This window comes from Mus caroli, unplaced genomic scaffold, assembly GCF_978045245.1.
Source record: "Mus caroli unplaced genomic scaffold, Mus_caroli_1 scaffold_7, whole genome shotgun sequence".
Classification (NCBI taxonomy): Eukaryota; Metazoa; Chordata; class Mammalia; order Rodentia; family Muridae; genus Mus; species Mus caroli.
Window position 1 is genome coordinate 26,370,056 of NW_028227262.1, and position 27,054 is coordinate 26,397,109.

General features: G+C 45.2%; 1 protein-coding gene across 4 annotated transcripts; it reads right to left on the reverse strand.

Annotated features, from left to right (window-relative positions):
• Positions 1-317: 317 nt before the first annotated feature.
• On the reverse strand, positions 318-23,386 carry Mfap5 (microfibril associated protein 5). Of its 4 annotated transcripts, XM_085839605.1 has the most exons (10): positions 23,308-23,386; positions 22,630-22,689; positions 21,661-21,696; positions 9,121-9,153; positions 8,804-8,836; positions 7,807-7,842; positions 5,167-5,190; positions 3,649-3,736; positions 2,828-2,901; positions 318-1,363 (listed from the first exon to the last, which is right to left on the reverse strand). In XM_085839605.1, exons 2-10 carry the CDS (start codon positions 22,685-22,687, stop codon positions 1,251-1,253), a joined length of 495 nt encoding a protein of 164 aa, XP_085695731.1. In that variant the 5' UTR covers positions 22,688-22,689; positions 23,308-23,386; the 3' UTR covers positions 318-1,250. The 4 variants fall into 4 exon arrangements, with proteins under 4 accessions (XP_085695731.1, XP_085695732.1, XP_085695733.1 ...); XM_085839606.1 differs by lacking the exon at positions 9,121-9,153; XM_085839607.1 differs by lacking the exon at positions 7,807-7,842.
• Between the last annotated feature and the right edge of the window lie 3,668 nt (positions 23,387-27,054).

A 27,054-nucleotide genomic window follows, 5' to 3' on the forward strand; every position in this document is an offset into this window, starting at 1 on the left:
GATTTACTTTCCTCCCCTAATTCCCGATTAAACAACTTGCCCAAGGAATTATATTGGAAATTATGGGCCAAGTTTCATACCTGTTATAGCTTTCTTATTTCTGCCCCAGACTCTGAGTCTAGCAGGGGACAGCATTTGGGGTCTTTCTGGATTGCCAGGTGAGTCTTGATTCTCTTGGGAAATCTTCTGAGACAACAAATTAAAAAAATGAAAATATAAAAAATAAAAATAAAAAAAAATGCCCGTGAGCTTTCTTTTTGCCTTTTAAAAAGTGATTTATTTTTATGTGTGTTTCCCACATGTATGTCTGTGTGCCATATGCAGGCAGTACCCATGGATGCCAGAAAATATCTCAGGTCCTCTGGAACTAGACTTACGGGTGATTGTGAGCCACCATGTGGCTGCTGGCTGGGAACTGAACTCAGGTCCTATGGAAGAACATCCAGTGTTCTTAACCACTGAGCCATCTCTCCTGCCCCACCCACAACCTTCCCATCATGAAGACTTACTGGGCAAAATTTAGGACAAGCCACGCAGCATGGTGAAAGTGAGTACAGAAGGATATGTAAACGATGAGGAGTTAACCTAGGAAACTTCTCGAAGGAAGCTCTGTGGCTCGAGCCTCTGGCAAGCTCCTGTCTCTGGCATATTTAATAATTAAAATGATCAACTTAGGAGATAGGGGTGTAGCTTAGTGATAGACCATTGACGAGCATATACGAGGCTCTGAGATCAATTCATAGCACCATTAAAAAAATATTAACCTAAAGGTTTTTTTTTTTTAAATCTTTTCTGAGAGTAGGGTCTCACATAGCCCATACTGCCCTCAAACTTGATGTGTAGCCAAAGATAAACTTTGTTTTGATCTTCCTGCACCACCATGCTCAGTTTTATACCGTCAAACCCAGGACTTCACACATTAGGTAAGTTTTCTGCCAACTGAGCCACACACCCCAGCCCCTTTCTACTGCTGGAGCTGAATGTACCTAAGTCAAGTGGCCATCCTTTATCCATCTTGTCTACAACACCAGAAATCAGCAAACCCGTACCACAATATAGACAATGTATTGTCAGTACTGCAAAATGAGACAAACGTTACCAGCACCAGTGAAAATTAGAGTAGGGTAGGAAGCCTGGGCATTGCAAAGGGCTTAGTTTAAAAATACATGTCTACGGGACAGATGGCAGGGGTTGGAGGAGAAAGAATTTTCGATTCCTTCATCCACATTTTCTTCATTCTTCCTTGGTGATCACAGACCATCGGGTCTCTGCAAATTCATATTTTCACAGGGAGGAAGTCGGAAGTAGTTGGAGCGCCGGAGTCGCCTTGGAGGCAGGCCTGCCATCTGACGGCAAAGCTCATCTAGAGGAAAAGCAGAGCATTATGGGAAGATGCTGGACAGTAACAAAGGCTTTTGTTTTAAGGGAAGGAGAAGACGACGATTCAGTGTGGTATAATAAAAATGAAGGAGGAAAAGATGCGGCTGAAGACCTCAGTGTTGCCCCTGGCTGGATACTTGTCACTTTCTAGAAAGTGTCTAGCCTTCTCTAACCTTCTCTGAGCCTCATTTTCCCTTTCTGTAAGAAAGCATTCATTCCTGGCTTAACAGCGTGTCTGTGAGGGCTGAAATGAAGCAACCGGAGCAAAATTAGCTTCCTTGAAGTACCCAGCTCCCGGTTCCGTTCAGGTGGTGTATCTGCTAACTAGAAAAGTGAAGCCCAGTCACTTACCCTGCATTTGGTTGTTTACAACAGCTAACTGCAGTAAATCCCCCGAGGTACTTGAAAGTGCCTAGAGTCCCAAACACTCAGAGTCAAAGGCAAGGTGCTTCCCTCGCAGGTGGCTTGCACAGAGCCAATGGGAAAAAGCAGCGAGTTTCCTTCTGCGAAGTCAACTACAGCTCTTACTCAGGAACCCAAAGCAAAGCTGGGGGCTGAGTCAAAGATGTCCCAGTCTGTGGTGTTGACTCTAACCACAGCAGCCGCTCGGGGCTGTCCGCGGGGAAGGTGAGAAGAATGTTTGTTCCCACCGTGCCACGGTCTGCAGCCACACATTTTGGAGCCTTGAAAAGTATTCTTTGAACATCTTCCCCACTTCCCTCTACCTTGGAGGCTTGATAATAGCAATGTAGATGGAATTTCCAGAGTTGTTGGAATGTTTATAAGATAGCCACTCTCTAAACATCCCACCTGTCTTATTATGGATTCTATTCAAACTCTACTGTCTCCAAACATATGTTCTTTGTAGAGCATATGACGTGATCAATATGGCCATTGAGTCTATTATTTGTACCGATGGCTTGGCTCCTCCCCAGAACTTCCAAAAGATGACTTTTAAAACGGCCTGAGAGGGGCTAGAGAGATGGCTCAGGAGTTAAGAGCACAGGCTGCTCTTGCATAGGACCCAGGTTCAGTTCCCAGCATCCACATGGTGGCTTACAACCATCTGTAACTCCAGTTCCAGAGTCCTTAATACCTAATACCTTCCTCTGACCCCCCCCCATGGGTGTATGCATATGTGTACATACACACATATGAGCAAAACCCTTATACACAAAAGACATTTTACATCTAAACACCGAAGTTTTAAAACACCTTGAGCTTCAGGAAATTCTCACTGTGGGGGAGTTGGGGGTTGCAGTCTGGCCGGGGAGGGATCAAGGGGTACCTAGTTAGGACTTAGTTTATTTAGTATTGCTTCTGATAGGGGCTGATGGAATTCGTGGGGGGTGCCCAGCACCTCCTTAGGAACCAGACCTCAGGTCCAACAGCATCACGCTCTATATACCTCTCATTATTGCCCTGCCCCCTGGCCAGCCAGCCTTACCTTTCATAGCCTCATGCTCTTTACAGACGAGTCGGGAACAGATCTCATTATTGATGATGTACATGCGCCGTAAACTGCCATAGTCCCAAGGTCATGGTTAAGGAAGGAGACAGAGAAGGTGGTGAGAGGGTCTAGCCAGGGCACCTCTTCAATCCCTTATTCTCCACTGTCCTCCCTTTGTCTAGATTTTTCTTTTCTAAAAAATTTATTTATGTACTTATTTCAAATGTAGGAATGCTCTATCTGCATCGACACCTACATGCCAGAAGAGGGCATCAGATCCCATTACAGATGGTTGTGAGCCACCATGTGGTTGCTGGGAATTGAACTTAGGGCCTCTGGAAGAGCAGCCAGTGTTCTTAACTGCTGAACCACCTCTCTAGCCCCTAGATTTTTTTTCTTAAGTATATGATTTTTTGTTTTTAAATCTTTCCCTCGGCAGAATGTAGGAGATAGAAATGGTTTTAATGACAACGATAAAACAAAGGGAAGTATAGACTCCTCTTCTCAGTGGCACTTTGCACGCTTCACATCTTAGTTCCTGCCTGTTGCTTTGCACTTCAGAGTTTTCAGTCGGCTAGAGCATCTCTCGAGGTCTCTCTTCCTATAGCCCTCACCTCCACAGGCCTCTATTAGATTGCTTTGTGGATACTTCAACCCAGACTCCAGGCTCTAGGCAGAACCTTGGGGATGGCTAAAAAGGTTACACTAACAACCTCTGTCCCATCAAAGACTGCCATTCTGTGGAGAATATTCATTAGTTACTGACACAAGCGTTACCACCATGGGAGGTGCTCTCTGGGCATTCTGGGATCTCTTACCTGGTGAAGCAGGACTGGTGCACACACTGTCTGACTGGCCGATGGACAGAGTACAGTCTTGTACAGGCAAACTTCTCATCCCGGCACTCTGCTCAACACAAAATAATAGGGACGTCCAAATAGAAATAGCACAGGCATTAAGGATTAACGGTCTGCGTGAAGGGAGATAGGAAGGAGGAAGATGGAGTAGTCATTGCAAAAACCAGTGTATTTTGGGGCATGTCTCTCTTGCTTGCCAAAAACAGATGGCGAGGAAGCTAACTCACATGAAACTTAAGTCATTTCCTACCTGGAAGCAGAAGTAGGTAAAATAATCTTTGAGCAGTCGTCTAGGAAAAAAATTAGTCTTTCTAGGACTATTCAGGAATCAGCATGAAACATGATGCTGAAGTCTGATGGTCTCATTCTGAAGAATGAGAATTCTCAGGTACACCTCCCTTGCTCTGTTCTCAGCCATAGCTGCAGGTCAGAATTACCAGCAAGTTACAAGAACCCATCTTAACCATCATGTTCACGGTAACATGGAGTCTGCGGCAAACTGATTTATTTCCTAATTCAAGCTTAGGGAGAGGGTGGTTTGGGGACCAGTCAATGGTGGCTGTTTCTTTTCCCTGTGACTTTCAGGATAGAAGACCATTTATAAAAGAAAGAAGAAGGATTTGGGGGAGTAAAGAGCCCAATACTCTTCAAAAAACAAGGAGACAAAAGGACTCTATAGGAAGAAAAGCTATATATATATATATATATATACACAAATGATCACGGGGCTGGAGAGCTGGCTCAGCAGTTAACAGCATTGGCTGCTCTTCCTGAGGTCCTGAGCTCAATTCCCAGAACCCACAGGGCAACTCACATCTGTCTATAACCATAGTCTCACGGGATCTGATGGCATCTCCTGGGATACAGATGTACATGCAGACAAAACACCCATATACACAAAGTACAGAAGAAATAAATCTTGCCGAGTAGTGGTGGCACATGCCTTTAATTAGGAGGCAGAGGCAGGCAAATTTCTGAATTCAAGGCCAGCCTGGTCTACAGAGTGAGTTCCAGGACAGCCAGGACCACACAGAGAAACCTGGTCTCAAAAAACAAACAAACAAAAAAACCCCAACAACAACAACAAAATCTTAGAGAGACACAGACAGACAGAGAAACCCTGTCTTGAACAGCACATACCTCTGGCAGAGAGAGAGACAGACAGACAGATACAGACACAGACAGAGAGACAGAGACAGTGAGAGACAGAGACAGTGAGAGACAGAGACAGTGAGAGACAGAGACAGTGAGAGACAGAGACAGAGAATATCATAGGGCTGGAGAGATGGATTAGTAATTAAGAATACTGGCTGCTATTCCAGGACTCTACACCTGTTCATAGCACCCACATTAGTGACTCTGACGCCATCCTCTGGTCTCCAAAAGTACTGCCTGCATGTAGTACACAGACACACATTCAGACAAAACACCCATGCACATACAATGAATAAGTAAACACATAAATAATAATAACCATACCTGCAGTAGCATTTTTGTCACCAGCTGCGGATAGAAAGCAGAAATTTTATCCAGTTGTTAACAATTCTACAAGTCATCAACTGTGTAACTACCATGTGGTTCACTCTGCTTGGAGCCAATCAGGATCCTCAGAAATAAGGAACAAAGGACTTAAGTACTCTTAGTAACTTCTAGAAGGAGTCCCACATCAGGCTGATTTCAGCTGCACAACAAAGAGACCTAAGAATTGAGATGGAATCCGGGCTTTCACCTTTCTCTAGTTGCAAGTTGAGGAATTTGTCAAATTAAAGTATCATTAGTGTATAGAAATCACAGGTTCGCGTGCCTAAATTTAACCCCAGTGCCCAGAGGCAGAGATAGTTGGATCTCTATGAGTTCAAGGCCAGTTTGGTCTGTACAGAGCTCCAGGGCAGCCAGGACTGCTAATGAGACCCTGCCTCAACAAAACCAAACAAATCTAGAACCTTTTGTTTTTCCACCCCAAGATATGGGAGGTCTCCCTATGCATCCCAGATTGGTGTCAAATTCCTGATTTTCCTGCCTGAGCCTCTCAAATGGCTGGGATTACACACAGGTACCACTATACTCAGCAGTACGTGAAAATTATTAGAAACACAAGGCAAAGGGCCTAGTGCCCAGAAGACCTGCTTGCTCCTAGAGCTGAGCAGAGGAGACGAGTGCTCTGTAGAGCTTTTCCCCCAGACAAGGTCTCTTCTCTATGAGACGAGGTACAGAATCACTGCCTCTTTGGTGAGAGGTTTGGGGTAAAGAATAGAAGGGACCATGCTCATAGCCCAAACTGACTGATGCATACACTGATGTGTGCTTAGTTTACAGGAAGGAGTTCAATCAGCAAGGAATCATAGCATTGGGAGAGTCTCTGGAGGACGTCCCTGGAGAGCCGTTAGTAGAAAGAAGAGCAAGGGGAGGCCGGATAACCACGTCTGCTGCACGATTTCTTTCTTTTTTTTATTTGAAAAAAAAAATATTAAGCTTTGTTTTTATTTTATGTGAATGGGTTGTTCTGCCTGCATGCTTAGCTGTATACCGCATGTGTGCAGTGCCTGAGGAGGCCAGAAGAGGGCACTGTACTCCCACCCCCACAACGTGGACTGGCGTTAGAGATGGTTGTGAGCCATGATGTGCATGCTGAAACTAGAACCCAGGTCCCTCTGTAAGAGTTCTCAATCACTGAGCCATCCCTCCATCCCCCTACTGTGTGTTTTCAGACACATTCCTGTGCTGATTAATTCCCAATTCTGTGTTTCTAATTCCGCCCTCGTTCCTGAAGCTCAGAGTACACAGGACTAACCAGTATCTTGCGTGGGTTATGGCCCTCTTGGGAGATTTTCTGAGCTCAACAACCCATTACCAGCTGGAGTTACTCTGCAGTTGAACGGCATCACCAGTCACCCAGCATGGCTGGGAACTGGCTGTCGTCATGGTCACCACACTGCTGACATTTCACTCCCATTTCGTGTCCTCTGCTCAGGCCATCCTTTCCTAGGACTCCTGCTTCTGAGATCCTGCCTGCTTGGGGTTAAATCCCTCGGCTTTCTGGCCCAAATCGGGAGCAGAAGTGGACTGGATAATGAAAATGGGGTGTGTGTCGGGGGGACGATCTTCCCCGTGCTCAAAACTGATTAAAACCCTCCCTTACCTAAGGCCTCCTCTCAGGCTTCCATTCCCACCCAAAGCCTTTACACTCACAGTTGCCTTTCCCTCTTAGGGAGTCCCCTCCTACCCATGTGATTGGCTCTTCCACTTGTCTTTCAAGGAAAACATCCAGTCAGTGGAGCCCTGCAGCATACTCAAGAACACTTCCTGTCTCCCACAACTTCCCTTTGCTAACCCCACTGACAGATCGCTTTTTGTGGAGCCGTGGAGCCACACGGATTCTGTTGTCTATTGGACAGAAGATACCTGGTGGAAAAAATTCACTTTTGTTCGCTTCTAAGTTTATGACGCATGGCAGCTGGCTTTCAAAAACTTTGTTAAAAGCAACCTAGGAAGCTGGGTGTGATGGCACACACCTTTAATTCCGGCATCCGGGAGGCAGAGACAGAGGTAGAGGCAGGCGGACCCCTGTGAATCTGAAGTTAGTCTGGTCTACGGGGTGAGCTTCAGGCCAGCCAGGGCTATAGAGGAACATCCTTTCTCAAAACAAAACAAAAAGCAATAACCACCAAATACAACCTAGGAACAGGAAGGCAGTTCATGTGGAGCGCTTGTCTAATGTGCACGAGGTCCATCTCCATCTCTAGGAACAGCAGCAAGAAGTCTAGCCTCTATCTTCTTTCCTTCCTTCCTAATTCTTGTTCTCTAAAAAGCCCAGTTTCCGCCATATGTTACCCTCTGCTTTGCCCTTCACTCTGCTTTGCACTTTTAAATCTTGCCTTTAACCAGTGAGTATTGGAAACATTGACAGATCTCGTCTCGGTGTTTTGTATGTCAAACTGCACAATTCCTGCTTGCCAGGGTTCAAAACTGCCATGGATTACAAATAAATGACTGGAAAAGTGTATTATACAAACTGTAGATCTGTTTCAGATACTCCAGCAGCTGCCTTGCCTTCCGTACGGGCTTTGGGAGAAGCCCAGAGTGGCCCTGGTAGCCCTGGGATCCCGGATCTGAACTCACCTAGGTCATCTGTGGAAGGTGTGATATCAGCCAGAGCTGAAAAGGCACAAAACAGTAGGGTGTGAGAAGGGCCTTGAATTGCAAGGGAAAGGTGGAGCAGTGTGAGGGAGCATGGGATATCAGGGCGGGTCAAGGTATACGCCCAGGGGAAGGGGATTATTTAGAGTAATTGGGAACATTTTTGAATGAATATTACTGCTCTTAAACATATTTGCTGTGCAGTGGTGGCACACACCTTTAATCCCAGCACTTGGGAGGCAGAGGCAGGTGGATTTCTAAATTTGAGGCCAGCCTGGTCTATAGAGTGAGTTCCAGGACAGCCAGGGCTAGACAGAGAAACCCTGTCTCGAAAACGCGCCCCCCCCCCCGAAAAAAAATACCATACTTATCTTTAACGTACAGGTCTCTTTTTAAAATATGCATTGATGGTTTGCTCACACACATGTCTATGTGAAGGTATCAGTTTCCCTGGAACTAGAGCTACAGATGGTTGTGAGCTGTGCTGGAATTGAACCTGGGTCCTCTGGAAGGACAGCCAGTGTTCTTAACTACTGAGCCATCTGTCCAGCCCTGTACACCTCTAATTTTAGCTATTCATGCACACTGTTCTCTCTTTTTATTTTATTTTACATTCATTTGTTTATTCTGTGTATGTGCTTGCCCACATGTACACAGATGTGCATGCACATGTTACAACACATGAACATGGAGGTCAGAGGACAAGTTTGGGACGTCTGTTCTCTCCCTCTACCAATGTCAAATTAAGTTCCTTGGGCGTGGTAGCAAGCACCTTTCCATGCTGAGCCACCTTGTCAGCCCTGCTTCCTGCTTTCAGATTACTAGCAAGCTTCTTTCTCTTTGTGACATCACTGCTAGCCTCTGATCCCACAACCATGTCTTTCCAGAGCTAGGAATACAGGATTAACCCAGGAGCTGGAATAAATATCGTCACTATTCCAAGATCATGCTGCTTCTTAAAAACTTTAGTAAACGTCACCTGTATCGTCTGTAGAGGGATCGTTCACCAGATCTGCAGAGACACAAAACAGGACAGGTGAAGAGTTAGGGTCAGAGCCACAGGACATGGGGCTGATTAGCTAAAGGAGAGAGGGCAGGGGTAAAGACAGGTGGACTCAGGCAAACCAGCCGCAGGGACTATCCCTGAGAGAAACAGAGGGGACAGCAAGGATGGGTATGTTTGGGCTGATGGTGGCCACAAGGGTGCTGTGTGACCTCCTCTCTGGACAGACGTCACCCTCAACCCTTTCCATCCCCAGTGGTAGTAGGTAAACACCTCGAAGCAGGCTGACTTACTAGGGTCGTCTGTGAATGTCTCAGGCACATCATCTGAAAAATAGAACAGATTTTCTGGGCACCCCACCCTTCCACTTCTAATGAGCACAGCACCCAGTGCTCAGCTCTAAAGGCCCCGTGGCTGCTTTTCTTTGCCTGCCTATCAAAACTGAAATGGGCTTTTAGTGCTGCCCAGCCAGGGAGATTTGCCTTGCTAAGCTCCACTGCACAGAATCCTGTTGGCCACTTCAGCCTTTTCTTCAAGTCTGGAATACACTTCAAGTCTCTGAATAAAGTGATTTATCATCAAATACATAAACAAGTAAAGAAGTAAAATGAAATGAAAAAATAAGTTAAACCATTAAACACAAATATCTCTAAATGACTAAGTAATTGGTGACATTTTTTACAAAAAAATTTTTTTTCTTTTTTTGAGGCAGGGTGTCAGGTACTCCAGGCTGGTCTGCAACTCATTATGTACCAGAGAATGCCCTTGACCTCCTAATCCTAGTCTCTGACTCCAAATGCTGAGATAGTAAGCATGAGCCCCACACCTGGTTGTGTGGTGTTGGGGATCGAACCTAGGGCTTGGCAGATTTGGTAAGCACCTTACCAGGTGGGCTACAGTTCCAGCCCTGAGGTATCTACTTAAAGCAAAATATCAGTGGCATTGTACTCACTTTTAGTTTTTTTTTTTTTTTTTTTTTTTTTTTTTTTTATATATTTTTATTACATAATTTCCTCAATTACATTTCCAATACTATCCCAAAAGTCCCCCATAGCGCCCCCCACTTCCCTACCCACCCATTCCCATTCTTTTGGCCCTGGCATTCCCCTATATTGGGGCATATAAAGTTTGCAAGTCCAATGGGCCTCTCTTTCCATTGATGGCCGACTAGGCCATCTTTCGATACATATGCAGCTAGAGACAAGAGCTCCAGGGTTCCGGTTAGTACATCATGTTGTTCCAACAATAGGGTTGCAGATCCCTTTAGCTCCTTGGGTACTTTCTCTAGCTTCTCCATTGGGAGCCCTGTGATACATCCAATAGCTGACTGTGAACATCCACTCCTGTGTTTGCTAGGCCCCGGCATCGTCTCACAAGAGACAGCTATATTTGGGTCCTTTCAGCAAGATCTTGCTAGTGTATGCAATGGTGTCAGCGTTTAGAAGCTGATTATGGGACGGATCCCTGGATACAGCAGTCTCTAAATGGTCCATCCTTTCATCACAGCTACGAACTTTGTCTCTGTAGCTCCTTCCCTGGGTGTTTTGTTCCCAATTCTAAGAAGGTGCACAGTGTCCACACTTTGGTCTTCATTCTTCTTGAGTTTCATGCGTTTAGCAAATTGTATCTTATATCTTGGGTATCCTAAGTTTTGGGCTAATATCCACTTATCAATGAATACATATTGTGTGAGTTCTTTTGTGATTGTGTTACTTCACTCAAGATGATGCCCTCCAGGTCCATCCATTTGGCTAGGAATTTCATAAATTCATTCTTTTTAATAGCTGAGTAGTACTCCATTGTGTAAATGTACCATAATTTCTGTATCCATTCCTCTGTTGAGGGACATCTGGGTTCTTTCCAGCTTCTGGCTATTATAAATAGGGCTGCTATGAACATAGTGGAGCATGTGTCCTTTTTACCGGTTGGGACATCTTCTGGATATATGCCCAGGAGAGGTATTGCTGGATCCTCCGGTAGTACTATGTCCAATTTTCTGAGGAACCGCCAGACTGATTTCCAGAGTGGTTGTACAAGCTTGCAATCCCACCAACAATGGAGGAGTGTTCCTCTTTCTCCACATCCTCGCCAGCATCTGCTGTCACCTGAATTTTTGATCTTAGCCATTCTGACTGGTGTGAGGTGGAATCTCAGGGTTGTTTTGATTTGCATTTCCCTGATGATTAAGGATGTTGAACATTTTTTCAGGTGCTTCTCTGCCATTCGGTATTCCTCAGGTGAGAATTCTTTGTTCAGTTCTGAGCCCCATTTTTTAAATGGGGTTATTTGACTTTCTGGAGTCCACCTTCTTGAGTTCTTTATATATATTGGATATTAGTCCCTTATCTGATTTAGGATAGGTGAAGATCCTTTCCCAATCTGTTGGTGGTTTTTTTGTCTTATTGATGGTGTCTTTAGCCTTGCAGAAGCTTTGTAGTTTCATGAGGTCCCACTTGTCAATTCTCGATCTTACAGCACAAGCCATTACTGTTCTATTCAGGAATTTTTCCCCTGTGCCCATATCTTCAAGGCTTTTCCCCACTTTCTCCTCTATAAGTTTCAGTGTCTCTGGTTTTATGTGAAGTTCCTTGATCCACTTAGACTTGACCTTAGTACAAGGAGATAGGAATGGATCGATTCGCATTCTTCTACATGTTAACAACCAGTTGTGCCAGCACCATTTGTTGAAAATGCTGTCTTTCTTCCACTGGATGTTTTTAGCTCCCTTGTCGAAGATCAAGTGACCATAGGTGTGTGGGTTCATTTCTGGGTCTTCAATTCTATTCCATTGGTCTATTTGTCTGTCACTATACCAGTACCATGCAGTTTTTATCACAATTGCTCTGTAGTAGAGCTTTAGGTCCGGCATGGTGATTCCACCAGAGGTTCTTTTATCCTTGAGAAGAGTTTTTGCTATCCTAGGTTTTTTGTTATTCCAGATGAATTTGCAGATTGCACTTTCTAATTCGTTGAAGAATTGATTTGGAATTTTGATGGGGATTGCATTGAATCTGTAGATTGCTTTTGGCAAGATAGCCATTTTTACAATGTTGATCCTGCCAATCCATGAGCATGGGAGATCTTTCCATCTTCTGAGATCTTCTAGAATTTCTTTCTTCAGAGACTTGAAGTTTTTATTATACAGATCTTTCACTTCCTTAGTTAGAGTCACGCCAAGATATTTTATATTATTTGTGACTATTGAGAAGGGTGTTGTTTCCCTAATTTCTTTCTCAGCCTGTTTATTCTTTGTGTAGAGAAAGGCCATTGATTTGTTTGAGTTAATTTTATATCCAGCTACTTCACCGAAGCTGTTTATCAGGCTTAGGAGTTCTCTGGTGGAATTTTTAGGGTCACTTATATATACTATCATATCATCTGCAAAAAGTGATATTTTGACTTCATCTTTTCCAATTTGTATCCCTTTGATCTCCTTTTGTTGTCGAATTGCTCTGGCTAGGACTTCAAGTACTATGTTGAATAGGTATGGAGAAAGTGGACAGCCTTGTCTAGTCCCTGATTTTAGAGGGATTGCTTCAAGCTTCTCACCATTTACTTTGATGTTGGCTACTGGTTTGCTGTAGATTGCTTTTATCATGTTTAGGTATGGGCCTTGAATTCCTGATCTTTCCAAGACTTTTATCATGAATGGGTGTTGGATCTTGTCAAACGCTTTTTCCGCATCTAACGAGATGACCATGTGGTTTTTGTCTTTGAGTTTGTTTATATACTGGATTACGTTGATGGATTTCCGTATATTGAACCATCCCTGCATCCCTGGGATGAAACCTACTTGGTCAGGATGGATGATTGTTTTGATGTGTTCTTGGATTCGGTTAGCAAGAACTTTATTGAGGATTTTTGCATCAATATTCATAAGGGATATTGGTCTGAAGTTTTCTATCTTTGTTGGGTCTTTTTGTGGTTTAGGTATCAGAGTAATTGTGGCTTCATAGAATGAGTTGGGTAGAGTACCTTCTGTTTCTATTTTGTGGAATAGTTTGTGAAGAACTGGGATTAGATCTTCTTTGAAGGTCTGATAGAACTCTGCAGTAAACCCATCTGGTCCTGGGCTTTTTTTAGTTGGGAGACTATTAATGACTGCTTCAATTTCTTTGGGGGATATAGGGCTGTTTAGATCATTAACCTGATCTTGATTCAACTTTGGTACCTGGTATCTGTCTAGGAACTTCTCCATTTCGTCCAGGTTCTCCAGTTTTGTTGAGTATAGCCTTTGGTAGAAGGATCTGATGGTGTTTTGGATGTCTTCAGGATCTGTTGTTATGTCTCCTTTTTCATTTCTGATTTTGTTAATTAGGATGCTTTCCCTGTGCCCTCTAGTGAGTCTGGCTAAGGGTTTATCTATCTTGTTGATTTTCTCAAAGAACCAGCTCCTTGATTGGTTGATTCTTTGAATAGTTTTTCTTGTTTCCACTTGGTTGATTTCACCCCTGAGTTTGATTATTTCCTGCCGTCTACTCCTCTTGGGTGAATTTGCTTCCTTTTGTTCTAGTGCTTTTAGGTGTGTTGTCAAGCTGCTAATGTGTGCTCTCTCTAGTTTCCTTTTGGAGGCACTCAGAGCTATGAGTTTTCCTCTTAAAAATGCTTTCATTGCGTCCCATAAGTTTGGGTATGTTGTGGCTTCATTTTCATTGAACTCTAAAAAGTCCTTAATTTCTTTCTTTATTCCTTCCTTGACCAAGGTATCATTGAGAAGAGTGTTGTTCAGTTTCCACGTGAAGGTTGGCTTTCTATTATTTATTTTGTTATTGAAGATCAGCCTTAGTCCATGGTGATCTGATAGGATGCATGGGACAATTTCAATATTTTTATATCTGTTGAGGCCTGTTTTGTGACCAATTATGTGGTCAATTTTGGAGAAGGTACCATGAGGTGCTGAGAAGAAGGTATATCCTTTTGTTTTAGGATAGAATGTTCTGTAGATATCTGCCAGATCCATTTGATTCATAATTTCTCTTAGTTTCACTGTGTCCCTGTTTAGTTTCTGTTTCCATGATCTGTCCATTGGTGAAAGTGGTGTGTTGAAGTCTCCCACTATTATTGTATGAGGTGCAATGTGTGCTTTGAGATTTACTAAAGTTTCTTTAATGAATGTGGCTGCCTTTGTATTTGGAGCATAGATATTCAGGATTGATAGTTCCTCTTGGAGGATTTTACCTTTGATGAGTATGAAGTGTCCCTCCCTGTCTTTTTTAATGACTTTGGGTTGGAAGTCAATCTTATCAGATATTAGAATGGCTACTCCAGCTTGTTTCTTCATGCCATTTGCTTGGAGAATTGTTTTCCAGCCTTTCATTCTGAGGTAGTGTCTATCCTTTTCTCTGAGATGAGTTTCCTGTAAGCAGCAAAATGTTGGGTCTTGTTTGTGTAGCCAGTTTGTTAGTCTATGTCTTTTTATCGGGGAGTTGAGTCCATTGATATTAAGAGATATTAAGGAAAAGAAATTGGTGTTTCCTGTTATTTTTGATGTTAAAGTTGGCATTTTGTTCTTGTGGCTGTCTTCTTTTAGGTTTGTTGAGGGATTACCTTCTTGTTGTTTCTAGGGCGTGGTTCCTGTCCTTGTAATGGTTTTTTTCTGTTATTATCCTTTGAAGGGCTGGATTCGTGGAGAGATAATGTGTGAATTTGGTTTTGTCGTGGAATACTTTGGTTTCTCCATCTATGTTAATTGAGAGTTTGGCTGGGTATAGTAGCCTGGGCTGGAATTTGTGTTCTTTTAGTGTCTGTATAACATCTGTCCAGGATCTTCTGGCTTTCATAGTCTCTGGTGAAAAATCTGGTGTAATTCTGATAGGCTTGCCTTTATATGTTACTTGGCCTTTTTCTCTTACTGCTTTTAGTATTCTATCTTTATTTAGAGCATTTGTTGCTCTGATTATTATGTGTCGGGAGGTATTTCTTTTCTGATCCAGTCTATTTGGAGTTCTGTAGGCTTCTTGTATGTTCATGGGCATCTCTTTCTTTAGATTTGGGAAGTTTTCTTCTATAATTTTGTTGAAGATGTTTGCTGGTCCTTTGAGTTGAAAATCTTCATTCTCATCCACTCCTATTATCCGTAGGTTTGGTCTTCTCATTATGTCCTGTATTTCTTGGATGTTTTGAGTTAGGATCTTTTTGCATTTTACATTTTCCTTGATTGTTGTGCCGATGTTCTCTATGGAATCTTCTGCACCTGAGATTCTCTCTTCCATCTCTTGTATTCTGTTGCTGATGCTCGTATCTATGGTTCCAGATTTCTTTCCTAGGGTTTCTATCTCCAGTGTTGCCTCATTTTGGGTTTTCTTTATTGTGTCTACTTCCCTTTTTAGGTCTAGTATGGTTTTGTTCATTTCCATCATCTGTTTGGATGTGTTTTCCTGTTTTTCTGTAAGGACTTCTACCTGTTTGATTATGTTATCATGTTTTTCTTTAAGGATTTGTAACTCTTTAGCAGTGTTCTCCTGCAATTCTTTAAGGGATTTTTGTGCTTCCTCTTTATTGTCTTCTTCCTTTTTAGCAGTGTTCTCCTGCATTTCTTTAAGTGTGTTATTAACGTCCTTCTTGAAGTCCTCTATCATCATCAGGAGATATGCTTTTAAATCCGTGTCTAGCTTTTCCGGTGTGTTGGGGTGCCCTGGACTGGGTGGAGTGGGGGTGCTGGATTCTGATGATGGTGAGTGGTCTTGGTTTCTGTTAGTAAGATTATTACGTTTACCTTTCGCCATCTGGTAATCTCTGGGGTTAGTTGTTATCGTTGTCACTATTTAAAGATTGGAGCAGAAGCTGTGTTCCACTCACCAGCAGTCTCTAAATCCTGCGGCGGGGGTCGTGGGTAGCTGAAGGTACCCCGGTGCTGGTCCAGCCGGAAGAGGCCTGTGGTCCTACTCAGGCCGTTTTTCTGCTTCCCTAACTAATGCAGTCTCTGGTCCCGCGTGCAATTGGATTGGAGCAGAAGCTGTGTTCCACTCTCCAGAAGTCTTAAGATCCTGTGGTGGGTGTTGTGGGTAGCTGGTGAGTGTCAGCCGACCCTGCGCCCCAGCTGCCCCGGTGCTTTTCTGACCGGAAGAGGGTTGTGGCCCTATGTAGGCCGGATTTCTCTCTCCCCAACCAGAGCAGTCTCAGGTCCCGCGTGATTGGACTGGAGCAGAAGCTGTGTTCCACTCACCAGCAGTCCCAAAATCCTGCGGCGGGGGTCGTGGGTAGCTGGCGGGTGTCAGGCAACCCTGCGCTCCCGCTACCCTGGCGCTGATCCGGCTGGGTGAGGCCTGTGGCCCTACTCAGGCCAGTTTCTGCTTCCCTAACTAATGCAGTCTCAGGTCCCGCGCAATTGGATTGGAGCAGAAGCTGTGTTCCACTCACCAGCAGTCCCAAAATCCTGCGGCGGGGGTCGTGGGTAGCTGGAGGGTGTCAGGCAACCCTGCGCTCCCGCTACCCTGGCGCTGATCCGGCCGGGTGAGGCCTGTGGCCCTACTCAGGCCAGTTTCTGCTTCCCTAACTAATGCAGTCTCAGGTCCCGCGCAATTGGATTGGAGCAGAAGCTGTGCTCCACTCACCAGAAGTCTTAAGATCCTGTGGCGGGTGTTGTGGGCGGTTGGCGAGTGTCAGCAGACCCTGCGCCCCAGCTGCTCAGGTGCTTTTCTGACCGGAAGAGGGTTGTGGCCCTATGTAGGCCGGATTTCTCTCTCCCCAACCAGAGCAGTCTCAGGTCCCGCGTGATTGGACTGGAGCAGAAGCTGTGTTCCACTCACCAGCAGTCCCAAAATCCTGCAGCGGGGGTCGTGGGTAGCTGGAGGGTGTCAGGCAACCCTGCGCTCCCGCTACCCTGGCGCTGATCCGGCCGGGTGAGGCCTGTGGCCCTACTCAGGCCAGTTTCTGCTTCCCTAACTAATGCAGTCTCAGGTCCCGCGCAATTGGATTGGAGCAGAAGCTGTGCTCCACTCACCAGAAGTCTTAAGATCCTGTGGCGGGTGTTGTGGGCAGTTGGCGAGTGTCAGCAGACCCTGCGCCCCAGCTGCTCAGGTGCTTTTCTGACCGGAAGAGGGTTGTGGCCCTATGTAGGCCGGATTTCTCTCTCCCCAACCAGAGCAGTCTCAGGTCCCGCGTGATTGGACTGGAGCAGAAGCTGTGTTCCACTCACCAGCAGTCCCAAAATCCTGCGGCGGGGGTCGTGGGTAGCTGGTGGGTGTCAGGCAACCCTGCGCTCCCGCTACCCTGGCGCTGATCCGGCTGGGTGAGGCCTGTGGCCCTACTCAGGCCAGTTTCTGCTTCCCTAACTAATGCAGTCTCAGGTCCCGCGCAATTGGATTGGAGCAGAAGCTGTGTTCCACTCACCAGCAGTCCCAAAATCCTGTGGCGGGGGTCGTGGGTAGCTGGCGGGTGTCAGGCAACCCTGCGCTCCCGCTACCCTGGCGCTGATCTGGCCGGGTGAGGCCTGTCTCACTTTTAGTTTTAGACAGGGTCTTACTTGGAAGCCCAAGCTCACCTGAAACTCAAAATCCTCCTGCCTTAGTCTGCCAGATGCTGGGATTATAAGTGTCCCAGAGCTTTACACATGCTAAGCACGGCTTCTAACGTGCTGATGTGTATATTCTAATGTGTCTGGCTCAAAAAGTGTATATTTTTATTATACACGTTAAGGTGTACAATGTGATCTTTTGATATACACAAAGTGATATAATTACTGTAATCAAGTATTCAGATTAATGTACTCAGCTCCTTTGTATATAGGAGGCAATAATGATATTTAAAATACTTTATTTAGGAAATATTCCACTTGTAGCTGTAGACCCACTTTCCCCCACTAGAGGGCAGCAAATTCATTTCATTTGTCTTGGCCTCTTTCTTCTTTTTCTCATTTTCTCGAGCTTCCGATTCTAAATCAGATTTCCACCCCCACCCACCCCGCTTTAGTAATGGTTTCTTTAGAAAATGTTTACTAAGCCAGACATTGTGACACTCACCCAAGGATTGCATAGTAAAAAACCCCAAAAACTGTCACCCATCTTCTAGAATGCTTTTTGGCTGGTTAATTGGATTTGTTTTCTTGTTTTTGAGATAGGGTGGCTCTATGTAGCTCTAGCCATCCAGGAACTCACTCACTAGACTAGGCAGGCTGGCCTAGAACTTGCAAAGATCTTCCTGCTTGTGCTGCTGCTATCACAGGTATGTGCCACTAAGCCTGGCCTCAGAATGTTTTAGAAAGGCAAAAGGTTACAGGACTCCTGAAAGTAATTAAAACAAACAAACAAACAAACAAACAAACAAACAAACGTGCTTAAAGAAGCTAGAGCTGACACAGCCCATCTCAGAACCAGAGTCATTTTTCAGATGTAAACTTTGGCTATGACAAAGCCATCTGAAGCCTCAGCGCAGTCTGAGGTCCTCCTTGGGAGCCAGCACTGAACTCTGGAAGTAAGGAGTTCTACATCTATCTCCACCTGGCCCTTGTGGGGCTCATGCCTGAAAACTCAACACTTGGGTGGTGTAGGCGGGAAGATCAGAAGTTCAGAGTCAGCTTATGAGATACACTGTATAAGAGGGAGGGGGGAGGGAGGGAGGGAGAGAGGGAGAGGGAGAGAGAGAGAGAAAGAGAGAGGAGGGAAGGAAGGTGGAAGAGAAAGAGGGAGAGAGAGGAGAGAGGAAGAAGGAAGGAAGGAAGGGGGAGGGAGGGAGGGAGGGAGGGAGGGAGGGAGGGAGGGAGGGAGGGAGGGAGGAAGGAAGGAGGAAGGAAGGAAGGAAGGAAGGAAGGAAGGAAGGAAGGAAGGAAGGAAGGAAGGAAGGAAGGAAGGAAGGAAAAGCAGGCAAGAAACCTAAAATTCCACTTGTAGCTTAGGGGCTTATATTGGTTATTCCCCATTTTATGTCCAAGAATTCCATGATGGAGAGATAAGTGCTCAGCAGTTTAGAGCACTTGGTTTTGGCGGAGGACCTGTGCGCAGTTCTCAGCACACCCATGCTAGCTCACAACCATTTGTACTTCAGTTCCAGAGGATCATTGGTTTTTGTTTGTTTGTTTTGTTTTTTGTTTTTATTCTTGTTTTGTTTTGTTTTGACCTCTGTGGGCCTGAGGCATACCCTTGGTGCCCAGACATTCACTCAAGACAAAGCATTCATAAACACAAAATAAATAAATGCAAAAATAAAAAGTTTGTAACGAGAAAGGGTTACTGTACTTTACATTTGTATGAGTGTTTTATGGGCATGTGTGACTGTGCACCACATGTGTGCCCGATGCCAAGAAGGCCAGAAGAAAGCTTCAGAGACACATACACACACCCCCCGTCCCCCCCCCCCCGAGAACGCATAGATCTCAGGCTGTCCTTGAACTCCCCATAACTCTTAGAGGCTGACCTGAATTACCAGACTCGGTCCATGTCTATCCATTCCCAGGGACTATTTGAAAAGTCACTGACTGCATCAAAGTAGTGGCCGTGAAGCCGAGGTTGGCCTTCCTCAGGGTGGACCTCAATCTTTCTGGATCCAGCCTCAAGAGGCTAGGCCACATTCCAGTCTAACCACACACAGAAAAGCAGTGAGGTCACGGTGAGGCAGTTGGGAGTGTGTGATGGCTGGCGGTGAGACTGCAGGGCTGGCTCCCCAGTGTCTGGAGCAATCACAGTTTGAAGAACGTTTTATGAACAGCCATCTAAATGTCCCCTTAGGGCTGAAAAGTCACTGAAAAGGAATATCAGGACAGTTGCTCTAGAACTCTGCTGGAAAGTCACAGCCCAGGGCCCGACCCTAACCAGGTCAGAGAAGCCAGCTAATGGCGTCAGTTCAGCTTTTATTACCGCTAAAATCTGTGGGCTCAGACACTCAGATCAGAGTATAATAGTAAAAGAAAAGGGAAAGGCTTTTTGTTCCTTTTTTCTTTTCTTTTATGTCTCACTGCATAATCTTGGTCTTGGATTGGAACTCCTTATATAGACCAAGATAGCTGGGGACTCAAAGATCCACCTACCTTTGCCCTCCTGAGTGCTGGGATTATACGCGTGGGTCACCACCACCCAGCTTTGTGTTTTGTTTTTGCCTTTCAAGACAGGGTTTCTCTGTGTAACCCTGGCTGTACTGGAACTCACTTGATAGACCAGGCTGGCCTCAGATTCAGCAATCCACCTGCCTCTGGCTCCCGAGTGTTGGGACTAAAGGTGTGCACCACCACTGCCTGGCTCAACTGGCATTTTAAAAATGAATGAAGATCGGTCTATCAGAATGCACTGGGCTTTGCAAGCATATATCATCATATAATGTTTCTGTTTTACATATGGTCCTAATATGTATTTATTGCTGTATGTACTGGTACAAAAGTTTAAAATATAGAGACAAGGGCTGGAGAGATGGCTCAGTGGTTAAGAGCACTGGCTGCTCTTCCAGAGGTCCTGAGTTCAAATCCCAGCAACCACATGGTGGCTCTGTAATAAGAGCTGATGCCCTCTTCTGGTATATCTGAAGACAGTTACAGTGTACTTATATATAACAAATAAATAAATATTTTACAAATATATAGAGAGATAAGATAGCTGTGAAGGTGCACACCTTTAATCCCAGCACTTGGGAGGCAGAGGCAGCTGGATCTCTATGAGTTCGAGGCCAGCCTGGTTTACAAAATGAGTTCTAGGACAGTCAGAGCTACACAGAGAAATTCTAAAAAGGGGGGGGGAGAGAAGCCTGGGATCACTGTCCACCCTGTCATTGCATCCGAGTTTTCTGCTGTTATATGGTAGAACAGTGTTTTCTGGAGGCCGAATGTGCAGTCAGTGGTAGAGCATTCTCCTAGCATTTCTGTGGTGCAATTCTTGGTATCACAAAATGTAATAAAAAATATAGCAGAATTACTTGGTCAGTAAGGAAAGAAAGAGGTATAGGGGATGTAGCTCAGTTGTAAGGCTCTTGCCTAATGTTTAAAGACCTGGGTTCAGTTTTCAAGATTGCAGATAATAAAACAGGCATGGTAGGACACACCTTTAATCCCAGCACTTGGGAGGCAGAGGCAGGTAGATCTCTGAGTTTGAAGCCGGCCTGGTCTACAGAGTAAGTTCCAATGCAGCCAGGGCTATGCAGAGAGACCCTGTCTCCAAAACCAAAAAAATCTCCAAATGAACAAACAAAAAAAGATCGCAGATAATAATATAGTAATAATGTTTCCTATAAGGATTGATTTGTGTTGTCTTGAATGGGGTAAAAAAAAATGTGCAGAGGAGAGCAAAAGGAAGAGGCTGGCATAGAAAGCATCTTAGCACAGATGTTTCAGTGAGACTGAAAAAGGAGACCAGGTTTATGAATGGATGATGGGATTGTGGGTACTACTGAAGGGGATTGTGGGTACTACTGAAGTTGATTCCACGTTTCACACCTTGGCAGTGTAGCTCTCTGTTCTAGAACAGATTTGTTTGGTTGGTTGGTTTGATTGTATTTTGAGACAGGGTTTCTCTGTGTAGCCCTGGCTGTCTTGGAACTCACTCTGTAGACCAGGCCAGCCTTGAACTCAGAGATCCTCCTGCCTGTGCTTTCTGAGTGTTGGGATTAAAGGCATGTGCCACCACCACCTAGCAAAATGTGTATAGCCCAGGCTGGCCTCAAAACCATGATCTCCCTGCCTCTGTCAGCAAATCCTACTAGCATGGGCCACTACAACCGGCTCTAGAATGGATTCTTGTCTGTTTGTGTCTCATGAATCCCCGGCTGGCCCCGAACTCCATCTGCTTGCCTCCACTCCCTAAGTGCTGGGATTCAGGCATGTGTCATCTTGCCTGGCCCTAAAACAGATTCTCAGTACTGTTTTATGTAATCCTGGCAAGAACCCCAATTGAACCCATAAGGAAGACTTCACCTACCTCCTCGTTGACCACTGACCCCTAGGGGTAGCCAGTCTGTCAAAAAGAAAGAAAATGGATATAACTCCAGCTTTCTCCACCACAACACTTTTATGAGATGAACCAGAATACAATGGAGATATTGTTGCATATTATCTTTGTGATTTGTCTTTGTCCCTATATATTTCCACACAAGAACACGAGGCTATGCACAAAACTAACCAAGCATTAGAAACCACGCAACAAAGACAAGTTATCGAGCACAAAACCCACTGTTGCTCTGCTCTGACTCAGGTCCCCCTCTTGATCTCATTCCCAAGAAGGGACACAGAGGAACCCGGCAGGCTCTTTAGCGTGACCTGCCCTGGCCCACAGCCCCTGAATCAGCTGCACCATTGGGCAAGCCAATTGTGGGATTGTATCTGGCAGAAAGAGGAGCGTTTCTTCAGCATCCAAGATTGCTTTCTATAGCCAATCCTTGAGCTGGATTCTATGCCACCTGCGAAGACTGCACTCCTTTTGTGCATACATGTAGCATATACTTCCATCATGTATGTAAATCTTTGTGTGTCTGCGGGAGCAAGTGTTAGGTGGCCTTTCCCTCAAGGGGCTTAAGGGGATCCAGTTTCCTGTATGGTGGTCTCTGTAGGTGTATGTAACTTCTTGTTCCTTCGGTATTTGCTGAGTCATATATCAATATGCAACTCTCTTCTAGGGATTAATAAGTGCTTGTATTATAATTTCACATCATCTTAACCACCCTTAAGTTCAAGGCTAGCTCTCACCACTTGCAAACTCTCACCTTTGTGTCAACACAAGACATCTCTTGCCACGCCCCTTCAGTCTCAACCTCCCATCTAACCCATAGCCCAATGCCACGCCCCTTCACTCTCAGCCCCACCCCCATCTAACCCATAGATAACCCCATGGGCATGGAGAACCAAGAATATGATGTGTTAGGGAAAGAAGAGTCAAGACAGAAAAACTCACCAGAGGGGATGCTGACTGCCAAGACAAGCAGCAAGGCCTTCTGCCCCAAGAACAGCATTTCTAGGAGAGGGGTGGAGGATGGGGGAGAAGCAGAGACCATGATGTCGAGAGATAGCAACATCTCACGTCTGGGGAAAGATGGCTTGCACCCCCCCTCCCTTTTTCGCTCCGGAAGCCTTGTTTTCTTTGTACAGCTCAAACCCTTCCTTATCTCTCATCCGACATTCATGTCCCTCTGACTGTCACGACCATCGTTCTACAGAAAATGTCTTTTTAAATTTGAGTTATTTAATTATGCTACCCAGGCTGGTCTTGAACTCCTGGACTCACTTCACTTCTCCCACCCTCCACTCCTGCCACCCCACCCCCACCCTACTCTTCTCAATCCACCGTGTAGCTTGGAAGGCAGGCATGTAACAAGGAGGGAGGATTTTTGGTATTCTAATTAAGGCATCCTTGGCCCTGCCCCATAGCCTCTTTCACTCCTACTATCTAAGCTATCTTTGGTGTATCTGTGTGTTTTCCAATATCATCTGCCCCTCTTGGTGTTCCTTCACCTTTGAGTTCCCCACATAACTGGGAGAGGGCTCAATTCTAAGTCAGGGACATTCTCCACCCTTTAGCACACACATGCACACACAGACATTCTCGATGTATATAGTTTTGTAAACAACTCACTGTCTACAGCGCTGCGATCTGTCCGCCCGTGGCCCCTGGCTGCTGAGTGTGCCTGTCCTTCTCACGCTTCTCTGCTGTTCTACTTGGGCTGGAGAATAAGATGAACACAGCCACACCCTTGGAAAGACTTCACATTTGGCCTATTCTAAAACAATGAAAGGGGGAGAGAGCAAAGAGGGAGGGAGGCAGACAGGGAGGGAGGGAGGGAGAGAGAGAGAGAGAGAGAAGGGTGTAGAAAGCAGTGTTACAATAAGGCTGGAATGAGAAGGGAGATGGGAATTTGCAGTCACTCACACCCTCATTCCAAAGGTTATGACCACACTGGAGAGGGAGCTCACTGGTCCCTCGGAGGGCCAGGGCCGGCCCAAGGCCACATCTGTCCTCCTTCCATCAGTCCACTTTCCCTCTCACTGCCGGGCTCAGCTTGCCTTTCTGCCTCGGGTTCCTGTTTAACTACCCTCCACCCCTACCCCAGCATGCTCCCCCTAATCTCACTCGACTCTGTCTCTGTCTCTCTGTCTGTCTGTCTGTCTGTCTGTCAGTCTCTCTCTCTCTCTCTCTCTCTCTCTCTGGCATTCTTCTCTATTTGAATCATTACTCGTTTCCCTCTCTTCCCCTATGTCCACCCCTCCCTGCTTCCTCCTCTCCTTTGTTTGAGTTAGGGTTGCCCAGGTTGGCCAGGCTGACTGCAAACTCCCTATGCTGCTGGTAGTGTAAGGATGTGCTTGCATGTCTGATCCTCCTGCCTCCACCTCCCAGGCATGGGCCGCTTTGCCTAGTTTGTAAAGTGCTGGGGATTAAGCCCAGGGCTCCATGCCTGCCAAGCAAGCATCCCACTGAGATACATTGCAAGCCTCTGTCTTCCTGGCTGGCCTGGAACTGGTCATATAGCCCAGGCTAGCCTCCAACTGTGGTTATCTTGAGCTTTCCATGTACTGGGATTGTAGGCTTGCACTACCATGCCCCTGGTCTTCGTGGGTTTGATATTTTATTTCGCACCTAATTTACAAGTTTTTACTAATACAACTTCATGTTTAAAAGATTAAGAATCTTCCTTTTTATATTTGAGCCATCCTAACACTAAACATCTTCTGAAAACAAAACAAAAGAAAACTTTCACTTGAAAAACAACAATGAGAAGACAGCTGAAACAAACCAGAACTTCCTTTCATACAGGTGACATGAGGGCCTAATTCACTTTTCCTTTTAAAAGCTTCTGAAGACAGCAGGGTCTTTAATCCCAGCACTTGGGAAGCAGAGGCAGGTGGATCTCTGAGTTCAAAGCCAGCCTGGTCTATAGAGTGAGCTCCGGGACAGCCAGGGCTACACAAAGAAAGCCTGTCTCAAAATAAATAAATAAATAAATAAACAAAAAGGAGGGGTGGGGGGAGGCCCTGGACGGATCATGGCAAAGTGGCAGCACTCAGGAGGCAGAGGCAGGAGGATGTGAGGCCAGCTTGGTCTGCTGTTGAGGTTTGGTCTATTGCCATGTATTGTAAAGCTAAATTCTGTACCAAAAGGTTTAGGCCTATGAGTGGCTTCTCCGGTTCACAAGCTTTTGTTGCGCAAACCTTGCTCCTTAATTTAAGACTTTTGGTTAAATAAAATTGGCTACAGTCAGTTACTGGAGGGATTACAGGTAGGTGGGTTTGGAGTTACCTGGTTCGAGAAGAGAGGAGAGATGAGGAGGAGAAGGAGGAGGAAGGACTGGGAGAGAGAAGGAGTGGGGAGATGGAACATGAGCACTTGGCCAGGAGAAACAGCAAGTGTTTGGGGTACACCCCTGGGGAGGTAGCCAGGCCTAGCTAGTTAGAAGTGTCTTCCATGGTGGTCTTGTTTGGTGTGACTTAGCTTTCTTTAGCTTTGCTTTCCCTTCCTCAAGAAGTGTTGTCAGGATATGTGTCCTGGGATAGAGGGTTGTTTCTCTACAAACTTTTTTGTAGGCTGGATACTATCAGACATATCAATTTGTTTTCTGTTTTGAGACAGGGTCTTTCTATGCAGCCCTGGATGTCCTGGAACTCTCTAGGCAGACCAAACTGTTTTTGAACTCCCAGGGATCCTCTTGCCTCTGCTTCTCAAGGGCTGAGACTAAAGGTGTGCACCCCAACGATAGCACAGTAAATATTGGTCTGTTATAGGCTCTGTACAAAGTTTCTCTCATCTGAATATTTGATATTTGACCCTTATCGTCTAGCTGTTCTTTTATGTCATAAAGAGCTTCACCAGTTGGGAAACCTTTAATATAAACATGGGTTTGTTTGGTTGTTTGTTTGTTTGTTGTTTGTTTAATGTCATTTTTATACTTATCAGTCACTTCAGGGAAGAATCCGCGTGGAGATCTTCTGACTGTAGTTGTTTGCACTGACTTCTGTGAGTTTCGCCCTAGATTTGCTCAGTGCTTGCGAGATTAAAGTCATTGTCACATTAAAGTATAGAACTCACTCTAGACCAGGCTGGCCTTCAACTCAGAGATCTACCTGCCTTTTCCTCGGAAGTTCTGAGATTAAAGTCATTCGCCACCATCATCCAGTTTGTTTGTTTGTTTGTTTTTAAGATAGGGTGTCAAGGCGGGTGACTCTGATGGCACATGCATTAATCTCAGCACTGAGGAGGCAAAAGCAGGCAGATCTCTGTGAGTTTGAGGACAGCATTGTCTAATTGAGTTCCAGGACAGCTAGGGTTACACAGAGAAACACTGTCTCAAAAAACAAATAAAAAGTGTATGTTGTCACTATGTAGCCCTGACTGGCCAGGAACTCCTGCCTGAACTCCTGTCTGGGCTTTCCCGAATGCTGGGATAAAGGAGTGTTCCACCCTACCCAACACCAAGGTCCATCCTTGTTACTTTCTTGATTTTTCCCATTGAAATAACAACTTAGTCTCACATCCAAGAGTGAAAAGCTATCACTTGAGATCTGCCCAAGAGAAAGGCTGAGTGCTTTGCCTTATAAAAAGTTGAGGCATTTACAAGTTTCCAAACCCTTTTCAAATATGGAGGAGCTTCACTAGAAAAGGTGGCAGCTAATCTTGTCTTTGGTTTTGTGGTTTTTTATATTGTTGTTTGTTTTGAGACAGGGTCTCGCTATAGTAACTCTGCTAGCCTGAAACTCCATACGTAGACTAGGCTGGCCTCGAACTCACAGAAATCTGCCTCTGGTTTTGTTTATACTTGTGATATGAATCTTGGGTTTTGGAATATCAATGACAGAGTCACAGGAAGCCTTCCAAAACTGAGAAGCAAGGTTACTCACTTGTCTTGACTTATTTCTGTCCATTCTCACCACCACCACCCCCCTCAGATCATGTAATAGGCAGACATCATTCTGTCTGATCTGGTCATTTGAATGGACTTATATTTGCTTTTTCTGCTGGCCAGTTTTATGTCAGCTTAATATATGAATGAGTCATTTGGGAAAGGGGACTCTCAACTGAGAAAATACCACTGTAAGATCCACCCTAGGCAAGTCTATGTAGTGCATTTTCTTAGTGGGAGGGCCCAGCCTATTGAAGATAGTGCCACTGCTGGGCTGGTGATCCTGGGCGCTATAAGAAAGCAGACTGAATAAGCCAGTATGCAGCACTCCTCTATGGCTTCTGCATCAGCTCTTGTCTTGAGGTCCTGGCCTTGCTTGAGTAGCTGCCCTGTCTCCTTCAGTGATGAACTTTTTATTATCTGAAGTGTAGCCTGGAATAAACCGTTTCTTCTCCCAGTTGCCTTTGGCTACTGTGTTTCATCAGGGCAAT